This window comes from Lithobates pipiens, unplaced genomic scaffold, assembly GCF_037356315.1.
Source record: "Lithobates pipiens isolate NorthernLeopardFrog02 unplaced genomic scaffold, aLitPip1_a1.2 Scaffold_18, whole genome shotgun sequence".
Classification (NCBI taxonomy): domain Eukaryota; kingdom Metazoa; phylum Chordata; class Amphibia; order Anura; family Ranidae; genus Lithobates; species Lithobates pipiens.
The window spans coordinates 610,441,982-610,464,988 of NW_027507758.1; the positions used below are offsets into that span (position 1 = coordinate 610,441,982).

At 44.2% G+C, this 23,007-nt stretch overlaps 1 protein-coding gene across 1 annotated transcript in view; it reads right to left on the reverse strand.

The window, feature by feature from the left end:
* Nucleotides 1-528: 528 nt before the first annotated feature.
* The window catches only part of LOC143986825 (vomeronasal type-2 receptor 26-like), a 30,518-nt gene continuing 8,039 nt past the window's right edge, over nucleotides 529-23,007 (reverse strand). Inside the window, exons 4-5 of the mRNA XM_077485233.1 lie at nucleotides 6,101-6,224; nucleotides 529-2,415 (exon numbers count right to left, since the gene is read on the reverse strand). Coding sequence (XP_077341359.1) covers nucleotides 1,505-2,415; nucleotides 6,101-6,224 — 1,035 coding nt within the window. The 3' untranslated portion in view covers nucleotides 529-1,504. The remainder of the gene's footprint in view (nucleotides 2,416-6,100; nucleotides 6,225-23,007) is intronic.

Below are 23,007 nucleotides of genomic sequence, written 5' to 3' on the forward strand. Positions count from 1 at the left end.
AAATATTTTTATCTCTCTTTTGTTTTAATGTAAATTACAACAAAAAGTATTTGGGAAAAATAGTCTATCCTTTCAAATGTAGGTAGGGGTTGCCTCCATCCCTAATAAATCTGAATACAAATTGTTTAAAGCCTTTCATGGCAATCAAACATAGAATAAATAAAACCACATATTAAAAAATACACAAATATTTTCCTTTATTGATAACACATCATATTATTCACCACTATGATAGGTGTTTTTTTTTTGTTCAAAAAAGTATGTACATTCACAGAAAAAATTGAGGATCAATGTTACAAAAATATACTTGACAGTGGTACAACCAGTTGTTATCCATTAACTGGGTTCCCACTTCCACAGTGCACTTCAACTGGAACTTATCCAACAGGTTTTGAATATACATCAAAACATGTTCTTCATCAGGGAAGTACCACACTACAACACTACCACACTACAAAGTAATAACATTGCCATCAATGCATGAATATTCAATTGTGTTAAATACATTTCTAAGATGTATCACCTATACCAACTTACATCATGCAAAGCTGCAGCTCCACCTGTGATCTTTATAAGAGTCCACTGGAAAGCCCATCATGTGATAGGGAGAGAGAGAAACCCCAAATGCAACAGTCAGATGGACATCCCTCCAACGAAACATGTTAGGGCGGAGAAAAGCTTTGTATGTGTATTGACTGGTGGAATTCAGTGGTGCATCAGGCAGTGCCTCTTCTCACAGCACAGCCGGCGGTGTTTGAGAAACAGGTGGCAGCGGTCTCTACTCACTTCGGTGGTCCACTGGGGATATACTGGATGCTTTGTTGCCGATTTGAAATGTGAGTGTAATGGCTATTTGATAATAAAACACTTTTTAACCCTACAGTTTCATGCTATGTATAGATTTATTTCCTGTATGCTCCTTGCTGGAGAGATCACATGCACACATCTAAAGATAGCTCACTGACTGAAGAGGTGGATTTATCTTTTGGGATCTCATGAGCCAAATCCCATATCTGTGAAAGCGTGGCAATACCCTTTGGGGAGTGCAGATCCATGTGTGGGGTGGAAGACAGCACGTGGTGTTTTGGTATGGAATTTTAAGGGTGGATATTTTGATCACTATCACACAGAAATGAAGAAAGAAATTTTGCTACAATTGTTTACATTTTTGGACACTTTATTACGTTGTGATCAGTTTCAGCTCATCTTTGGACACTGTTGAGTTTATTGGTGTTAATGCCCACTTTTATAATTATGTATTATTATTTTTGAAGCCACATTATTACACAATTTTGGGTCATACAATATTTTTTTTCTATGGCACATTAATAAGGAGACAATTATTCACTTAGTGCTATATTGAACTAGATTTTGTTTTTTTTGTGTGTGTTTTAAGACAAATCTATAGTCTAAATGTAAACATGCATAATAAATGACCCTAAAAATGCAATAGACAAAATCTTAAAACAATATCATACTATGTATTAATGAATCATTTTTCAATTTATTGTAAAACTTTTCTCTCCATAAAATATGTTTTAGCGTTACGTTCTGGTCTCCATAAGATAATGTAACATTTGGGGAGAAATATACAACCTAAAACCCCGGCACTGGAGCTCAGTATGGTGAATATCTCTACAGCCACCATGTACTTTCCTCTGGTGCTCAGATAGGCCGGGATCATGGCAATCCACACACTGCAGAACACCAGCATGCTGAAGGTGATGTATTTGGCCTCATTAAAACTGTCCGGTAAAGTCCTCACCGTGAAAGCCATAACAAAACTTACAGCTGCCAGAAACCCCATGTAACCAAGAATAGAATAAAACCCAATAACCGACCCTTCATTACACTGAACGATGATCTTGTCCTGATAAGAAGAGGTGTCCAGTTCTTGGAAGGGAGGAGAGACTGACAGCCAGATGATACAAATTATAACTTGAATTGATGAACATGAGATGACTATGGCATTAGAAAGTTTGGTTCCTAGCCAGTGTTGCCACAAACTGCCAGGTTTGGTGACTTTAAATGCTACACAAACTATGATGGTTTTTGCAAGAACACAAGAGATGGAAATCGTGAAGAGGATTCCAAATGAAATTTGGCGTAACAAGCAGGTTATATCATTGGGGCATCCAAGGAATAAGTAAACACAGAGGAAACTCAGCATGATGGAGACCAGAAGGGTGAAGCTCAGGTTCCTGTTGTTGGCTTTCACAATGGCTGTGTCCTGGTGTAAAATAAAGACCAGTAATATCAGTCCAGTCATAGCACAAAGAATGGAGGAGAACAAGGCAAAGACCATTCCTAGAAGGTCATTAGAGTAAGACAGGAAATTCAGCAGTTTTGGGACACACCGATCCTTCTTCTCATTGGGCCATTCATCATATCTGCATTGTTGGCAATTTTCACTGTCTGGAAGATAAAAAAAAGGACACATCAATAATGTTCCATACCATTCAGTGATGTATAGTTGATATTACTCATTTGTCTAGAAGGTTGGTTTCTTTAACAGTTTTGTATGGCTTAGCACTTTTCTAAATAAATAACATCAATGGGTCTTCAGTCCAAATGTGTTTATGTGTATTGAATGTTTGTAAGAACAAGTGTCTGGGAAAAAGTATTTGTCTTGTTGTAGGCTTTTCCTCTGTGTCATCTTGGACTGGGGGAACATACATCAGATGGTACAGGTTGACTGAACCAGGCTTGGGGTCTGCGGTCTAGTGAGCCAGTAGTTTCCAGGGCTTCAAGCCATCGGCTTGAAGAAGGAGTGCATGATGCGCAAATGCGCCATCGACCTCCTTGCGTCAGATCCGGGAAGTGACATCACACCAGTCCTGCTGTGCATTCCATGAGATCCAGAAGCACCGGAAACCACCGACTCACCAGACCACACACCCAGAGCCTGGTTCGGTCAACCTGTACCGTCGCCGTATGTTCCCCCAGTCCAAGATGACGCAGATGTGCAGTGTCACTACCTATGTGCCTGTGATTTTATCTCTTTTGTGAGTAACAGTGCTTTTCAACCTATTAAAGTTTTCCAAAGCTACACTTAGCAGGTGCTTGTGTTATCTTCCAGTGTTTTCTGGGGTCTCTGCCTCCTGCTACTGTCAATCACAGCCAGTGAGCCAATGAGGAGAGAGTGGGCTGAGCCATGCTCTGTGTCTGAGTGGGCAGAAAGTGCATTGCTCGGTTCCCCCAATAGCAAGCTGCATGCTATGGAAGGATTTGGCAAGAGGGAGGGGCCAGGAGTGCCTAGATACTTCCCTGAGGGACATGTGTCAATTGAAATAATATATTTTTTATTCTGTTTGATTCAGAGCATAAATTTTAGTCATTCTTAATGTGAATCATTATAAATGCAAAACTCCAATAAATAACATGTTTGGGCCTACTGTGCAACACTTAAAAGACAAAAGTGTGTTTAAATTGCCAACAAAATGACAACACTCAGCTGCTTCATTCTGTTTGTAAACAAACAGTCGGAGGTTCCATCCATCTATTCCAGACCCCTTATCCCTTCAGGTATGATATGGATTTCCGGGTACAAACAAATGGCAACTGCCCCAGCCTATAGCTGGCTTAACAGCAAGGAGCACATGGAAGGGCGATGCATTTCAAACAAAACAAAAGACAAATTCCCAGCTCACTTACCAGTCAGCCTGCAACAAACCAAAGTGTTCTGTCTAACAGTTCATGTTAAAAACAGGGGTTTAGTTTGCACATATTTGTAAGCTGCAGAGGCTGTGACAAGACCCCAATATTATCTGCAGGAGCATATAAATAATAATGGATAGATTGAAGGCAAGTAAGCCTGGAATGAGCCCAGTCCTCCTTAAAGGCACATGGGTGTACTGGACACCCAGCAAATAGCACAATGGCAGCAAAGTTGTCCAGTGCACTCTCTCACCAAATAACCAATGGTACAAACAAACAGCAACTGCCCCAACCTATAACTGGCCTTAACAGCAAGGAGTACATGGATTGGCGATGCATGTCAAGCAAAAACAATGAAAAATTCCCAGCTCTGCATACCATATTAAGGGAGAACCCCATGCAAAAAATAAGATTTTTTTATTATTATTATTACTATCAAGCAATAGAAATCTTTAAATCACACAAGGTTTAAAACCACAAGCTGATTTACTGTGGACAATTTATAGTTGTATTTACATATCGTATTCATGAACAATTGTATTAAGTTTCCATACAAATGGCAGAAGAATATGAAAATAAAGCACATTATAAATCTTTACATGTTTCGTGAATACCCATTTATTTCCTCAAGATTGGATTCTACTGACATGGCTCCTATAAGCTAAACAAACTAAATTTCAAAATGTGAACATAACAATAATATTGGAACATGCTATACTTGAGAGACATTGAATGCTATTCCAACCCCTGTAATTTGGCCATGAAAGCACTACTTACAATTTAAAGCATAACTCCACTTTTGTTGAGAAAAAAACATTCCCCTCTGGGTGATCTATGTAGATTGCAAAGATTTTAACAAACTTTGTTGCAGATTGCTAACTTTTGTTATTCTGAAGAAACTCCTGTTTGCTCCTCTGTGGCCTTGTTCTAAGTGGGTCTAATGGGAGATGTTTCATAATTATCAATCAGCTGTCCACCTGCAGAGCACTAATGAGAAAATCTGCTGGGCCTGCATCCCTTTAGATGTGTTCCTTTCGGGAGTATCTCACCAAAAATGTTTTTTTTTTGTTGTAGGGATGCCTAAAACCTGACTTGTATCTTAGGCAGACTTCTGAGAAATTTTATGAGCCAATCACACAACCAGGAAATGATGTTTTGGGGGATGTTCAGTACAAATTCTGTGTACAGAACACTTCCAGGCAGATAAAATGACAGAGCTGCAAATTGAAAGGAAAGGTATTTTTAAATAACATTCAACCACAATATGATTTGTGTCACAATTGTATATGCTGTATTATTATTTCTTTATTTGCATTTTCCCCCCACGGAAACAGAGTTTCTCTTTAAGTAGTACAACTTAACATTAATTGCCATTTTTCTTTCTTTCGGAGAGTCAGTAGGAATCATGATTGATGTGGATATACATGACTGGATGACAATGGATGTAGGCCATAGGATTTTATTTATTTATTTTTTAAACTAAAGGACTTGTTAACTGAGCTTGTGTTTTAATTTAAACTTTATATTTTTTTGTGAATGAGTAGGGATACTATGTACCTCTTACTCATTCACATGAGAGGATGGTATATGGATGCCCCTTGTTGTTAAATATTTCCATAAACCCCCTACTTAGAGACTCCCACAACCACTGGGCCAGACTTATGGCAAAGAGTTCCTTGTCCTTCTCAACATGGGAACAAGGTGCTTTGCCAGGAAGGTCAGCCCCTGACATGGTACCCCTCACCTTTTGAGGACATGTGGCCTGGTATGGTTCAGGAAAGGGGGACAGTACATTCACCCCCACCTTTTCTCCTCCCTCCCCAAAAAATTACACCAAATGTGGCATGTCAGGGGGTCACCTTCCCTTAAAGCGGAAGTTCAATTTTTGGGTGGAATTCCGCTTTAACTATTCCCAGCTCATTTCTTTAAGTGCGCGGGGTTTTTTCATCTATACTAGACCCTTATTCTAGATGAGGGACTGAGATAGATGATAAAGGGGGTACCCACATAAAAAAATAAAAATAAATCAGCATGGGGTTTCCCCATAGTTTATACAGGCCCTTTAGATGAACTTCTGAGCAGCAAGCATATGTTTTGAACTGATGTTTGGACTGATTGTCCCTGCTAACAAACAATGCCTAAAAGCTCATGAACAAATGCATGGGGGCTATTTAAGTTGTGAAATTACCTCTGGGATTGTGACCTCATCAACTATCAAAGTTATCTAACAAAAAAATACTAATAATTCTGTCAAACAAAGTTTTTTCATGCTGTAAATAAAAGTAGTCCTCTCTGTACAGACAGCACTTCAACAGTAGACATAGAGACATGATCAACTGCATCAATTGCATTTTGAATGGTGTTTCCCATTTAATATTGAGTGAATATTCATGATAGACATGTGGAAGAAACAACATCTGTGATAGTATTCATGTTCATTTACCATTGACATTGGATACCTCTCCCTCCGAGCACTGGACACAGTCATAGCAGCAGGAGTGGATCCCTGGTCCTGGGACTTTTCTGGTTCCTGGCAAACAGTTTTTTGAACACTGAGACTTTGGGATCTGCAAAAAGGAAATAAGCTACAGAGGTTTAGATGCTGTGCTTAATTTTCTCTATGCTTTGAATCAAAGAATGTTGGGAATCAACAAAGAGTGGTGCAAGCACAATCTTCTAAACCACACCACACTTCTAAACATAAAAAATACATCAAATGTAAACATTTCAAAATCAGCACTCTTATGCCCCGTACACACGAGCGGACTTTTCGACATCCAAACTCCGACGGACTGAGTCCGGCGGACTATCCGATCGTGTGTGGGCTGCAACGGACTTTAGCGAAGCTAAAGTCTGACGGACTTTAGAAATGAAGCATGCTTTAAATTTTCCCGACGGAACTCCGCCGGACCCGGTCCCCTTTGAAAAATCCGCTCGTGTGTGTGCTACTCCGACGGACTAAAACCGACGCTAGGGCAGCTATTGGCTACTGTCTAGGAACTTCCTACGTCGAATCCAGTCGTACGTCATCACGTTCGACTCCGTCGGAGTTTGGTGTGATGGTGTGTGGTCAAGTCCGTTCGGTCGAAAAGTCCGCCAGAACTCCGTCGGAACTCCGGCGGAACTCCGGCGGAACTCCTTTGGAGGTCTGTCAGACTTAATCCCTCTCGTGTGTACGGGGCATTAGATTTTGGATTAAAAACCTCAACAATAAATACCCTTAAGTCCCATCTCCCATTTCCATGGAGTAAGGAAGGAGTACATTACCTGGGCATTACCCTTACAGCCAATACATCCCAATTAATCTCCTCTAATATCACACCTCCGAATTTCCCAATTTGAACTCTCTTGGGGGGGGGGGGGGGGGGTGGTTAGCAGCCTTTAAGATGAACATGCTACCCCAACTTCCATATCTTTTTCAAACTCTCCCGATACCACTCCCAATTAAACAATTAACAACCTTGTCAAGTTCCTCTATAAGTTCATATGGAAGGAGAAGAGAGCACGCTGCACAGGTCCCATTCTTATCAAAACATAGATCCATGGGGGCTGCAGGTATGCCTGGTTTACTAGATTATTACTGTGCTACGCACTTCAAATCAAACATTGGTTCCTTAAAGGATAAACTCCCTCATGGGTGGAAATAGAAGCAAATCTAACTCCATCTAGAGATCTCTGCACGATGCTCCTGAGTGACTTGTGGAAAACCTGGAATCTCACATCGCTCCCTCTTCCCACAGAAGGTGTGGAGGCATCTGTGCAAGTACCATGACTCTTATGATCTACTACCCAAAACTCTTCTCCCCTGAATGATCTAGAGGCCATGATCCCTCTGTTAAAAACCAACTTATCTTATCAAGCACGGAATATATGATGTCCTTCAATTTTATGACAATAACAAGCTTAAAACCAGAGAGTTTTTGATAGGAGAATTTTGCCTACCCCAAACATACACGTTTAAACTCACTCATATACTAAACGTCTTTAAAAAATACCCCCAGAGAGATTATTCACAAACCCAAAAGCATGGAACGTCTATACGTCCACAGGACACAAAGCTAAGGGAACTTTTCTTTTCTACGGCATTTTACAAGTTTTGCAATCCCATGCAGAAATGGGAAAAGGAGTTGGAATGCACATTTACCCAAGAACAATGGAGGGATGCCCTCCAGTCTATTTACAAGTCATCCCACTGAACCAGTCACTGGGAAATGATCCTAAAAATCACTAACAGATGGTATTATACACCCTTTCGGTTGGCAAAATTCTCCTCCTCGTACTCTCCTTTATGCTTGCATAATTCTGGTCAAGTAGGGAAACTACTACACGTCTTCTGGAAGTGCCCGGCATTAACAGGCTTCGGAAACCAAATTTTTAAATGCATTTTCTCATGTACAGGTGTGCTTGTGTCCCCCTGCCCTGAACTAGCCCTTCTCAATAAAGGTATAGATAACTACCCTAAGAACTACAGACAGTTTGTCACACACATACTCTTAGCTGCCCGGTTTCTAATTCTAAGGCGGTGGAAGTCAACATTAGCTCCCATCAGAAGTAATTGATATTGTCCACATGAACAGAATTTATGAGAAACTCTCATTTTCATCCACTAAAGTCCAAGAAGCATGGAACATTTGGCCAAACTACTAAAAATGTTTTATTGATTATGTACTTTACACCTGTAACACATCTGAATACTGTACTTTCTGTACCCACCTCTCTTCTGTTGATCTGTAAATGTTGACCTTGTACTAATTTGTTGTTAAAACCAAATAAAAAACATAATGGTTTTAAAAAAAATGGAGCAAATGAATTGCTGCTGCTAATTACAAAAGGGGTGCAAGCCCCTTTGCTAATTAGTAGACATGTGCAGAGTAAAATATTTCGTTTCGGAATTTCGTTTTCGTCTGAAAACTTAATTTATTTAGTTACTCCCGAAATTCGTTTTTATTTATTTCGTTTTTCGTTCAAAAATTGCATTCGTCCGAAAATCCACATGAATTACGGTCGAATCTGTCTTTGAAGGCTTATGGTGTCTGTCGAATGTATAAAGAAGATTCGACGGAGCTAGTATACAGCATACTTTAGAACCCTATTAAAGTCTATGGGACTCCAACGTTCAAAATCTAAAATGCTAATTTTAAAGGCTAATTTGCAAGTTACTGTCCTAAAAAGTGTTTGGGGACCCGGGTCCTGCCCCAGGGGACATGTATCAATGCAAAAAAAAAGTTTTAAAACGGCCGTTTTTTCGGGAGCAGTGATTTTAATAATGATTAAAGTGAAACAATAAAAGTGTAATATTCCTTTAAATTTCGTGGGGGGGGGGGGGTTGTCTATAGTATGCCTGTGAAGGGGCGCATGTTTCCCGTGCTTAGAACTGTCCCTGCACAAAGTGTCATTTATGCAGGAAAAAAAGTCCTTTAAAATCACTCGCAGCTATTATGAATTGTCGGCTCCCGTAATACAGAGAACACTCATTGAAAGTCATTGATAAAAAAATAAATAAATAAATAAAAAAGCGTGGGGGTCCCCCAAATTCAATTACCAGGTCCTTCAGGTCTGGTATGGATATTAAGGGGAACCCTGCCTCAAATTTAAGAAAAAATTTGACGTGGGGTTCCCCCTAAATATCCTTAACCAGACCCTTCAGGTCTGGTATGGATATTAAGGGGAACCCCGCGTCAAATTTAAAAAAAAATTGACGTGGGGTTCCCCCTAAAAATCCATACCAGACCCTTTATCCGAGCACGCAACCTGGCAGGCCGCAGGAAAAGAGGGGGGGGGGGGGCGAGAGAGCACCCCCCCTCCCTCCTGAACCGTACCAGGCCACATGCCCTCAACATTGGGAGGATGCTTTGGGGGTCTGTGACCCCTCAAAGCACCTTGTCCCCATGTTGATGAGGACAAGGGCCTCATCCCCACAACCCTGGCCGGTGGTTGTGGAGGTCTGCGGGCAGGGGGCTTATCAGAATCTGGAAGCCCCCTTTAACAAGGGGACCCCCAGATCCCGCCCCCCCCTGTTTGAAATGGTAAGGGGGTACAAAAGTACCCCTACCATTTCACAAAGAAAGTGTAAAAAATGGTTAAATAAAACAAACACACTTTTGAAAAATTCCTTTATTAAAAATAAAAAAATAAAAAAAGATTCTAGCGGCGGTAATCCACTCTTGCTATCCAGCGACGGACGGTCATCTCTCCAGCGATGGCTCATCTCATCCAGCGCAGCGATCCATCCTTCTTCTGTCTCCGTGTAGGAGACACTGCAGGCATTCCGGCGGCTGACGTTTCTTATATACGGAGGGCGGGGCCACCCGTCACCTGACCCCGCCCCCCTCTGACGCAAGGGGAAACCCGGGGTTCCTTGTGACGTATGGGTGACCCTGCACCCCTCTGATGTAACACAGGCAGGTTTCCTTCACAGGCATACTATAGACAACCCCCCCCTACGAAATTTAAAGGAATATTATACTTTTATTGTTTCACTTTAATCATTATTAAAATCACTGCTCCCGAAAAAACGGCCGTTTTTAAAACTTTTTTTTGCATTGATACATGTCCCCTGGGGCAGGACCCGGGTCCCCAAACACTTTTTAGGACAGTAACTTGCAGAATCTTTTCTCTCTGTCAAATCTTTTTTCTCTGTCGAATATTTTCTCTATATAATCTTGGACTAATAGAGGTAAGGTTAGGCACATTCGACCACAGGTTCTATAGACACATTCTGGTCAGAGTCATGTCGAATCTCCTATTCTATATCGAACTGTTGTAACAATGAAAACGAAAATAAAGCATTTATTTATGTCGGATCTTTCGTTTTTTCGGATTTTGTGCTTTCGTTATCGTTTGTCAAAACTAAAACGAAAATAGCTGAAATTCGGACGAAAATGCATTCGGACGAAAACGAATGCACATGTCTACTAATTAGGGGCGATCAGTTCTCTGTTCTGCTGTGCGTGTGACAGGTAGGGATGAGCTTGATGTTCGGGTCGAACATCGGGTGTTCGCCTGTTCGGAGAATATCAAACATTATGGGGCATTCGCCGGAATTTCGAGCGCCTGCTGAATGCCCCATAATGAACTGCGAGACCGCAGTGTATTGCTCTATGATGATTGGCCAAAGCATGCACTTGTTGGGTGCCTTTGGCCAATCATGGCTCAGGGGGACTAAGTCCATGCCCCACACTATATAAGGCTTCCTGCACATCAGCCCTGTGTAGTGTTGTTGTCGTGGATGCTTGATTTAGATTAAGCAGGCAGTAGTGCAGTTACTACTTTTCTGGTGGTGTACACAGCAGACAATACAGTGCAACTGTAGTGCAGTTGCTACTACTTTTCTGGTGGTGTACACAGCACACAATACAGTGCAACCATAGTGCAGTTGCTACTACTTTTCTGTTGGTGAACACATTACACAGTACAGTGCAACCGTAGTGCAGTTGCTACTACTTTTCTGGTGGTGCACACATTACACAATACAGTGCAGTGTGGTACAGTTGCTACTACTTTTCTGGTGGTGTACACAGCACACAATACAGTGCAACCATAGTGCAGTTGCTACTACTTTTCTGGCGGTGTACACAGCACACAATACAAAAAAAAAAAAAACCTTATAAAAATGGCTTGAAGATTAAAGTGTCATTCAACCCTGGGGAATTGAGAGCAGACAAGTCAGAAATCCATTTAGCTTCATGCTGGAGTAAAACCCTATCGTAATAACCTCTTTCAGTAGGAGGAATATATTCAATTACGAAAAAATGCATTTTTATGTCGTCAAATTGATGGCACGAACCCAAGTGCCGACTAATGGGCGTTTGCATCTTTTTCTTGGACACTAAGGAGACATGGTCGCGTATCCAATGAAAAAAGGGGCGCTTTGTTTTCCCCACATAGAATGCTTCGCATTCACACATCATCAAGTACACTATGCCAATGGATTGGCATAAGGCCAAATACTTAGGGGAAAATATACGTCCATTGGGAAGAACCACACTTCTTGATGTATAAATGTACCTACAATAATCAAATTTTGGCAAGGTCTAGTGCCCTTGATTTTAGTAGTATAAGAAGATGGAGGAGTGTAGTGACTGTGTACAATCTTATCTTTGATCGAATGTGACCTTCTGTAGGTAATTTTAGGACGATCTTTTAGATGTTTGGAAACCAAAGGATCCCCCATCAAGAGGTACCAATGTCTCTGCATGAGATCTCAAATTTGTTTGTGTTTTCCGCAAAAAGTGGTGATCATTCTTAATTCACTTCCCGACTCTTGAAGTTTTCGGCCATGAATCAGGATAGATCGATCCTCCTTTTTGGCTCTGGCATAAGCTTTCTTCAAGCATTTATGACTATACCCGCGTGCTTGTAGGTGGGTCCGTAGAGCCTGAGCTTCCTGTTCAAAATGTCTAATTTCACTACAATTCCTCCAATATATTCATAGAGCACCAATTAGTACCAGCCCTTAAAAAGGCAGAAATAAAAACAATTACTTTATCAGACCATGCCCCAGTGAAAATCCGATTGGAGATAAAGGGAGATTCTGGACCTGGGATAAATTGGAAGTTGAAGGACTCATTGATCCAGGATCAAGAATCAATTAGCAGGATTGAACAGGAATTGGCAACTTTCTTTAGGCTAAATGATAGGCCAGGAATCTCCAGCCGAATACTATGGGGAACTCATAAAGCAGTAATAAGGGGGACCTTGATAGGGTTTGGAGCAGGGAAAAAAAAGGAAAGGGAAAGAAGGAAAACTCAGCTATATAAGGAAATATATCAGCTAGAGCAAAGAATAAGGCCTAAAGGGATATGGGAAAGACAAGAGCTGATAGTAAAAAAGAGAGAACTAGAAGAATGTTTAGAACAAGAGAGGAAATCAGCGTTCTATATCATAAATAAGGAAACATATCAGTGGGGAAATAGATCAGGTAAATCGATGGCAAGAAGGGCGAAGGACGAGAAAGAAGAAATGGAGGCATTATAAGCTCCCATATCGGAAGTGGAGAGAGCAATTAATAACACCGCCCTAGGAGGAAGCCCCAGACCCCGATGGATACCCCATCTTGTATTACAAGAAGTTCTGTAAGCAGCTAGTGCCCAAACTATGTGACTATTTTAATGCAGTAGGAGAAGGGGAGAAATTCCGCGAAGAGACACTTTTGGCACATATCACGCTGATCTTGAAAGAGGGGAAGGATCCTGCGGCAGTAGAAAGCCACAGGCCAATCTCATTATTAAACTCGGATATAAAACTTTTTGCAAAAATAATAGCAGAGAGATTGAAGCCATATCTGCCAAAATGGATCCATAGCGACCAGGTGGGGTTTATTCAGGGGAGGGAAGTGAGAGATAACTCATTGAAATCCACAATTAGGGATGAGCTTCGTGTTCGCCTCGAACATTGCCTGTTCAGCGAACAGTGAACAATTTGGGGTGTTTGTGGCAAATTCGAAAAGCCGGAACACCCTGTACAAGTCTATGGGAGAAATCTAAAGTGCTAATTTTAAAGGCTAATATGCAAGTTACTGTCCTAAAAAGTGTTTGGGGACCTGGGTCCTGCTCCAGGGGACATGTATCAATGCAAAAAAAAGTTTTAAAAACAGCAGTTTTTTCAGGAGCAGTGATTTTAATAATGATTAAAGTGAAACAATAAAAGTGTAATATTCCTTAAAATTTCGTACCTGGGGGGTGTTTATAGTATGCCTGTGAATGGGGCGCATGTTTCCCGTGATTAGAACTGTCCCTGCACAAAGTGTCATTTCTTCAGGAAAAAAAGTCTTTTAAAATCACTTGCGGCTATAATGAATTGTCGGCTCCCGTAATACAGAGAACACTCAATTGATAAAAAAAAAAGCGTTGGGTTCCCCTAAATTCAATTACCAGGCCCTTCAGGTCTGGTATGGATATTAAGGGGAACCCCGCGTCAAATTAAAAAAAAATTGACTTGGGGCTCCCCCTAAAAATCCATACCAGACTCTTTATCCGAGCATGCAACCTGGCAGGCCACAGGAAAAGAGGGGGGACGAGAGAGCGCCCCCCTCCTGAACCATACTAGGCCACATGCCCTCAACATTGGGAGGATGCTTTGGGGGTCTGTGACCCTTAAAGCACCATGTTCCGATGTTGATGGGGACAAGGGCCTCATCCCCGCAACCCGGGCCGGTGGTTGTGGGGGTCTGCGGGCGGGGGGCTTATCAGAATCTGGAAGCCCCCTTTAACAAGAGGACCCCCATATCCCACCCCCTGTTTGAAATGGTAAGGGGGTACAAAAGTACCCCTACCATTTCACAAAGAAAGTGTAAAAAATGGTTAAATTAGACAAACACACTTTTGAAAAATTCCTTTATTAAAAATAAAAAAAATTAAAAAAAAGATTCCAGCGGTGGTAATCCACTCTTGCTACAGATGATCATCTCTCCGGGGTCCAGCGATGGCTGATCTGATCCAGCGACGAGTGATTTTCAGTCCAGCGCAGTCCATCCATGCATCCATCTTCTGTCTCCATTGAGGAGACACTGCAGGGATCCCAACGCCTGACGTTTCTTATGTTAGGAGGGCGGGGCCACCCGTCACCTGACCCCTCTGACGCTGGTGAGGGAAGCCAGGGGTTCCCCAATGACATATGGGTGACCCCACCTTACTCTGATATAACGCAGGTTTCAGTTACAGAGCGCCCCCCTCCTGAACCATACCAGGCCACATGCCCTCAACATTGGGAGGGTGCTTTGGGGTAGTGGCCCACCTCAAAGCCCCTTGTCCCCATCTTGATGGGGAGAAGGGCCTCATCCCCATAACCCTTGCCCGGTGGTTGTGGGGGTCTGTGGGCGAGGGGCTTATCTGGAAATCTGGAATCCCCGTTTAACAAGGGGACCCCCAGATCCTGCCCCCCCGTGTGAATTGTGAATTTACATGTACCCCTACCATTTCACAAAAAAGTGTCAAAAGGGTTAAAAAACACAAGAGACAGTTTTTGACAAGTCCTTTATTAATTTCTTCTTCTTTCCGCTTCTTCTTCCATCTTCTTTCCTCAGGGTCTTCCTTCCATGTTCTTCTTCTTCCTCCATCTTTTTCTTCTCCATCTTCTTCTTCATCTTCTTCTTCCTCCGCTCTTCTCATCCCGGTGACCCCACCCCCCCTCTGACACACGGGGACTTCCCTATGGCTTTCCCAGTGTTGTCAGAGGGGGGCACGGATACCCGTTTATGTAAACAGGGTGATCCTGCCTCTGTCACCCCCCTAGTCAGTCCCCTCCCCCCTTCAGTTATAACGCACACTACACAATTAACCCCTTAATTGCCCCCTAATGTTAACCCCTACCATCTTTGTAATATTTCTAAACTTCATCCTATTCTTTCCCTTTCAGATGCTGAAAGGTTGGTTCATGCTTTTGTCTCCTCCAGACCGGATTACTGTATCACACTTCTCATTGGGATTCCAAGAAAGAGTCTGCAGAGGCTTCAGTACATCCAAAACTCTGCAGTTAGGATCCTGATGAGAGTGAGGAAACATGAGCATATTACCCCCATTCTTCAATCACTTCATTGGCTCCCTGTTTCTGCTAGGATTGAGTATAAGGTTTCTCTCCTTACACACCAATGCATACATGGACATGCCCCACCTTATCTCAAGGAACTTTTTAAATTAAAAAATATATCTCGTTCCCTCCACTCAACTCATCTAAATCTTTTTCAAATTCCAAGAACTAGATTGAAGACAATGGGAAATAGGGCTTTTGTGTTGCTGCTCCACATTTGTGGAATGCCCTACCTGACAGTCTGAGGGCCCCTCAATCTACTGATTGTTTAAAAAAAGGACTTAAGGCTTTTCTTTTTAGCAAAGTTTTTTGTTCAAGTTAGATGTTTGCTTTTGTTGTATTGTTTTTGTAATGTGTAGCACTGTGGGATCTTTTGATGAAAAGGGCATTATAAATAAAATGTATTATTATTATTATTCATGCCAGTGACATTTTTACAGTAATCAATGCATTTTTATAGCACTGATCACTGTATTAATGCCAATGATCCCAAAAATGTGTCAAAATTTTGATTGAATTTTAATTCTGATGTGTCCACTACAATGTCACAGTCATGATAAAAATCGCAGATCGCCGCCATTAAAAAATGCCATATCCCTTATTTTGTAGACGCAAACCAATCAATATACGCTTTTCTGAAATTGTTTACCAAAATATGTCAAAAAATACATATCGTCCTAAACTGAAGAAAAAAAACATTTTTTTTATATATTTTTGGGGGATATTTATTATAGCAAAAAAAAATGAGTTTTTTTTTCAAAATTGTCACTTTTTTTGTTTATAGTGCAAAAAATAAAAAACGCAAAGTTGATCAAATACCACCAAAAGAAAGTTCTAATTGTGGAGAAAAAAAAGGACATCAATTTTGTTTGGGTGCAATGTCGCACGACCGCGTAATTGTCAGTTAAAGCAAATTGCCAAAAGTGCTTTGGTCAGGAAGGGGGTAAGCAGTTAAAGGAAGTCAAAGCAATCCAGAAGAACCTGAAAACATGCTTCATTAGACTTGCTTCTTAAGCCGCGTACACACGGGCGGACTGTCTGCCCAACTTAGTCCGCCGAAACACATTTCAGCGGACAGTCCGCTCGTGTGTGGGCTTCAGTGGACTTTTTCAGCGGACAGTCTGGCGGACTAAGTCTTTCGGAATTTCCGTAAGATTGTCCGTCCAAACTTGGTTTCAGCGGACAGTCCGCCCGTGTGTGTGCCAGTCCGCCGTACTTTCAAAATGAGCGGACTTTTCCCGCCCGCCATTCAAAAGTTGGACGGACTGTCTGTCGGATTGTCTGACGAACTTAGTTGGGCAGACAATCCGCCCGTGTGTACGCGGCCTTAGTCTGTATCCCCTGTGCATGAGGCATATAGGCTGTTAGCTATGTGTATGTTTGCTGCCCCTATTGCAGCACTCATGTTATGTTATATTGTTGATGGGATGAATTTCTAATCTGTTATGAAACTCAATATCCACTGTGCACATCTAGGGATGAGCTGAGCAATTTTGTCAAAACTGCTAATACCATAAAATTGATTTAATTATAGCTGAAGCTGAAATTGACAATTTTGTTTATTGACCGTTTCAGTGAAATTAAATTTAAAAAAAGGGCTGTTTTTAATAAGCTAATGATTACACTCTTTGCTTTACTCAAGGAGAGGTCCTGGATAGTCATAAGTAGCTTATGTATCCCTCAGGAGCAATTGAAAACCTAGAGTACCCTTAAATGCACCAAAAAACACTTTAGATTTTCGTACTGGCTGCAATGTACTTGGTTAGAGTGATTCACTAAAATCTCTAATTTTCACCAACATTTTTGAGGAAATACCCAGTAGTGATGGACAAACTTCCGACGGGACGTTTCGCGAACGCGGCCGATAGTTCGCGAACCGGAACGTTCGCGGTAGGCCCCATTGACTTTAATGGGAGGCGAACTTCGCAAACCTACAGGTCAAATTTGCAGCCACAAAATAATTAATAGCTGTGCAAACATAGTCCCACCACATGGCCAATGACATAACACATGTATGAGGTGAATTTGGGATCGACAACTACAAGCATTCTTTTATATATGGGAAATTGTTGTGACAATTCAGGACTGTGGAGCGCATGAAGACAATAGAGGAGAGGGAAGGTCAGGGTAGGCAAAGAAGAGGGTGCAGGAGATGATCACCAGCAGCGTGACATACAGCAATGACACCTGCACCGTGATAGAGTCATCTGACAACAGCACCGTGATAGAGAGCACTGACATCAGCAGCGTGACATAAAGCACTAACACCAGCACCATGATATACAGCACTGACAGCAGCACCGTGATAGAGAGCACTGACATCAGCAGCGTGACATACAGCTATGACACCTGCACCGTGATAGAGTCATCTGACAACAACACCGTGATAGAGAGCACTGACATCAGCAGCGTGACATACAGCAATGACACCTGCACCGTGATAGAGTCATCTGACAACAGCACCGTGATAGAGAGCACTGACATCAGCAGCGTGACATAAAGCAATAACACCAGCACCGTGATATATAGCACTGACAGCAGCACTGTGATAGAGAGTACTGACATCAGCACTGTGATATACAGCACTGACACCTGCACCGTAAGCAGCCCCAGGAGGAAGTCAGCATAGCACAGATATGGTGGGAGCCCCTCATAATGAGCATAGCACAGGGATGGTGGGAACCTCTCATAATGAGCATAGCACAGGGATGGTGGGAGCCCCTCATAATAAGCAGCCCCAGGAGGATGTCAGCATAGCACAGGGATGGTGGGAGCCCCTCATAATAAGCAGCCCCAGTAGAAATATGACACCGCTCAACCTCTTCAAATAGGAGGGTATGGGCATATAGCACGGTGTGCTTTTTTTGGACAAGGAAGTGAGCCAAATGAAGAAAGAAGGTCTCTGTGCTCGATTAAAAAAATTGTTTATAGACATATACATGGTCTACTGGTCACATGTGTTGAATTCCTCCGAGATCCATGCCTCATTCATTTTTAGAAATGTGAGGTAGTTAACACTGTCGTGAGCTAGGCGAGTACGCTTATCGGTCACGATCCCCCCTGCTGCGCTGAACGTCCTTTCGGACAGGACACTGGATGAGGGGCAAGCCAACAGTTCGATTGCAAATTGGGCAAGCTCTGGCCAGAGGTCAAGCCTGCCCACCCAGTGGTCCAGGGGTTCATCACTCCTCAGAGCGTCCACATCGGCCATTAACCCGATGTAGTCGGACACCTGACGGTCTAGGCGTTCCCTGATGCTGGATCCGGATGACACCTGTCGATGGGTCGGCTGAAAGAATGACCTCATATCCAAAGTCACCAACACATCTTCAAACCGGCCTCTTCTTGCAGGCGCTGTTGGAAAGGTACCCGCAACTCCTTCTCTGGGAGTGGGAATTGCTCCTCTGGCAGCGCACGCAAAGGCATAATGCAGCATTTCTCGAAGCAAGGCCTGGAAGTGCTCCATTCTGCCAGCCCTCTGTGAAGGCTGTAACATTTCCGCCATTTTGTGTTTGTACCGGGGGTCTAAGTACGTTGCCACCCAGTACTGGTCCTTGACCCTTATGCTTTTTATACGGGGGTCCCTATTAAAACACTGGAGCATGAAGGCCCCCATTTGCACTAAAGTGGAAGCGGTGTGGTGGCCTGGCTCCTGCTCATCGTCCAGGATAATGTCGTCCTCTTCATTCTCCTCTCCCCATCCACGCACAACAGGGATCCCAGAAAGGTTTAAAGCATGCTCTTCTTGATCCTCCTCATCCGCCCCGGCACCATCCTCCTCTGACTCCTCTTCAGACTCCTGTTGTTGACTTGTCTCAGATAGAGTAGCCCCCCTGGGAATTCATCCAGCATTGCGACTTCCTCATCTTCCCGCTCCTGCTCCTCCACAGCTTGATCAATGACACAACGCAATGCATCCTCCATAAAGAAGGCATAAGGTACCATGTCACTGATGGCGCCATGGCTGCGACTGACCAGTTTGTTGATCTCCTCAAATGGGCGCAGAAGTCTGCATGCGTCGCGCCTGAGCAGCCACTGGCACGGTGAAAAAAAACCTAGCTCCCCAGAACCTGTTCTGCCGAAGAGTTCATACAGGTAGACGTTAACTGCACGTTTCTGCTGGAGCAACCTATCAAGCATATAGAAGGTTGAGTTCCATCGTGTCAGGCAATCGCGTCTGACCGGCAGATTGTGTCACCGCTGAATGTCAGCAAGGCGAGCCATGGCCGTGTAAGATCTTCTGAAATGGGCCGAGATTTTCCTTGCCTGCCGCAAGATGTCCTGGACCCCAGGGTATTTGACAAGGAATCGCTGCACGACCAAGTTTAAGACGTGTGCCATGCATGGCACGTGCGTGATTTTGCCCTGTTTCAATGCGCTAAGCAGATTGGCACCGTTGTCACACACCAACTGTCAAATTGAGCGGTGTTAGCCACTGATCTGCCTGTGAACGCAAAGCTGAAAGGAGTGCCGGGCCAGTGTGGCTTTTGGCTTCCAGGCACAACAGACGCAGCACAACATGGCAATGCCTCACCTGGCATGTCGAATAGGTTCTGGGGAGCTTGGGCGGCACAGCGGAAGAGACGCTAGCAGCGGAAAAGGAGGAGTCAGCCGAGGAGGAGAGGGAGGAGGATGGAGTAGGAGGAGGAGGAGGAGAAGAAGAGCCAGGCCTGCATGCAATCCGTGGCGGTAAAACCAAATCTACACGGGTGCCACGGGTTACATGCTTGACGGCCGTCAGAAGGTTCACCCAGTGGGCAGTAAAAGTGATATACCTTCCCTGCCCGTGTTTGCTAGACCACATGTCTGTGGTCAGATGTATCTTGGCACCGACACTGTGTGCCAGAGATACATTCACTTGCCGCTGAACATGGCCCTATAGCTCTGGGATGCCCTTCTATGAGAAATACTTCCTTCCTGGGACCTTCCATTGTGATGTTCCAATGGCCACCATTTTGCGAAAGGCCTCCGAGTCCACCAGTTTATATGGCAGTAGTTGGCGGGCTATAAGTTCTGACAAGCCAGCCGTCAACCGTTGGGCAAGAGGGTTATCCGGCGTCATCATTTTTTTACGCTCGAACATTAGGCCCACGGAAGCCTGCCTTTTTGCAGAAAAACGTGAGCTTGGCGTGATGGAAGGTGGAGTGGAGGACAATTGTGAGGAGAGAGAAGGAGAAGTAGAAGACGAGGCTGGACGGTGAGAGCCTGCAGTGTGGCTTTGTGTGTTCTGTTGCTCCCACTCGGCTCGGTGATGGCTGCTCATGTGCCTTCTTAAGGCGGTCGTCCCTAGGTGAGTGTTGGGCTTACCGCGACTAATGCGTTGACTGCAAAGATTGCAGATGGCAACACTATTGTCAGCAGCGGACACGTTAAAAAAAGCCCACACTGCAGAGCCATGTGCCGGTGTCCTGGGAGCGCCAGATGTGACTGTACATGGTCGATGACTCGCTCCTGATACATTTTGTCAGGAAATGTTCCATCCGCTGATAATATCTGTCTTTTGGCGTGCAGTACTGAGGTCCACCAGCAGGTGTCTCCTGTCAGTTTTGAGCTGTCAGGAGAGCTTTTCCCTGCTGATGCTATATCATCTTTGGGCCGCAGTACTGGCGTCCACCAGCGGATGGATCCTGGCAGTATGGAGCAGGCAGCACCTCCTGCAATCAGGTGTCACTTGAGGCCAATCACAGGCCTATAAATAGCTGGCAAGCAGTCATATGTTTGCCTCGGTATTGTTCCTTGTGCCCTGACCTGCTGCTTGCGATCCTGATTCTGAACCTGTTCCTGTGCCCTGAACCTGAACCTGTGACCCGTGGTTCTGATCCTGTTTCCCTGTCCTGGTCCCTACCCTGTCCCACCTGTTACCATTATCCCTGTCCTGCAGTCTGATCCGTCCATCCTCTCCCTGTCCTGTGTTCCTTACCCCATTTGCTGATCTCCCCGTGTATGACCTTGGCCTGGCTTGTGACTCTGATTCTGGACTGCCCTTGTTTATTTACTGATCCTCTGTGTATGACCCTGGCCTGCCTATCGTTTACGATCCTAGCATTTGCCATTTATTGTACATATCTGTCTGTTGTTGTTTGGGGGTCTTTGTTGGTTGGTTTATTGCACTGTGTGGTTGTATTTATATTATTCACTTTCCTTAATAAATCATATTTCACTTATACACGTTTGGGTTTCCTCTGTTGCAGTCCACACAGTTCTGGTCTTATCTGATACATGACAGAATACCGAGGCCATCCCTGACCAGAAGTGGCTACACAGAGGAACCATCTTGGTTCAGGTTGCTTACTGAAATGAATCTAGAAGTGATTCGTTATTATGCTTTGCTGGCGTCTGAGAGTGGAGACTATCTCCGCCAGACACTGAAAGGGTGGACCAGTGATCAGCTGTTGGAAACCATTCGTTTCGCTCACTCCTGGGTTGATCAGGGCTGTATGTTGTTTGGGGATGTTCAGCCGTTAATTCAATTCTGCACAGAGCTGGCCCTGCCCTGCATCCCAGGGGGCCATGATGATTTTTCTCCCCCTTTCAGTATTAATCTAGTCACATCACTGGTATGGCTTCTGGAAGAGGATTCCCCTTACTTTTTTGAGCATTACACAGCCTGTTCCCAACAGATGATAATAGAATGTGTTGATTCCGTACAATCCCTTGTTAGACAGGCAGTATGTAACCCACAGTTTGTACAACCACTACTTTTAGCATGGTCTGGTATTTTGCAATCAGCCACAGCCAGCCCACAACAAACCATCTCTGCTACCAAACACCTGCCTGCCCAAGAGTCTCTTCCTCCATCACCTATGGCAACCTCAGTTTCAGCCCAATATACTCTACACCCCACCAAATATCAATACCCTGTTTCTTCCTGCTGCACATATCCTGCCTTTAATCCAACTGCATCTTTACTGTGGCCCACTATCCCTCAAGAACTTCCCCCAGCCACTGTTACCTCTTCCCTGCCATATTCCAACCCTTCTCTCCAGTCTGCTTCATCCCCTACCTATAGATCTGCAGCTACCTACAGGCCTTCAGTAGCTAAATCTAAAAAGAGATGGAAGTTCTTTCCTACCCATTTGATCCTGCCAGTAACGCAACCTGCCTCCACATCAACCAACCTGCTCCAGTCTGCCTGCATGCCAGCTGAACCTGATCACCCACCTGATTCTGCCAATCATCTGCCTCCTATCCAGCCTGACGACTTGCAGCCTGATGTCCCGGCCTTCCAGCCTGACGACTTGCAGCCTGATGTCCCGGCCTTCCAGCCTGATGTCCCGGCCTTCCAGCCTGACGACTTCCAGCCTGATGTCCCGGCCTTCCAGCCTGACGACTTCCAGCCTGATGTCCCGGCCTTCCAGCCTGACGACTTCCAGCCTGATGTCCCGGCCTTCCAGCCTGACGACTTCCAGCCTGATGTCCCGGCCTTCCAGCCTGACGACTTCCAGCCTGATGTCCCGGCCTTCCAGCCTGACGACTTCCAGCCTGATGTCCCGGCCTTCCAGCCTGACGACTTCCAGCCTGATGTCCCGGCCTTCCAGCCTGACGACTTCCAGCCTGATGTCCCGGCCTTCCAGCCTGACGACTTCCAGCCTGATGTCCCGGCCTTGCAGCCTGACGTCTTCCAGTTTGATGTCCCGGCCTTGCAGTCTGATGCCTTGCAGTCTGATGCCTTGCAGTCTGATGTCTTGCAGTCTGATGTCCCGGCCTTGCAGTCTGATGTCCCGGCCTTCCAGTCTGATGCCTTCCAGTCTGATGTCCCGGCTTTCCAGTCTGATGCCCCGGCTTTCCAGTCTGATATCCCGGCCTTCCAGTCTGATGCCTTCC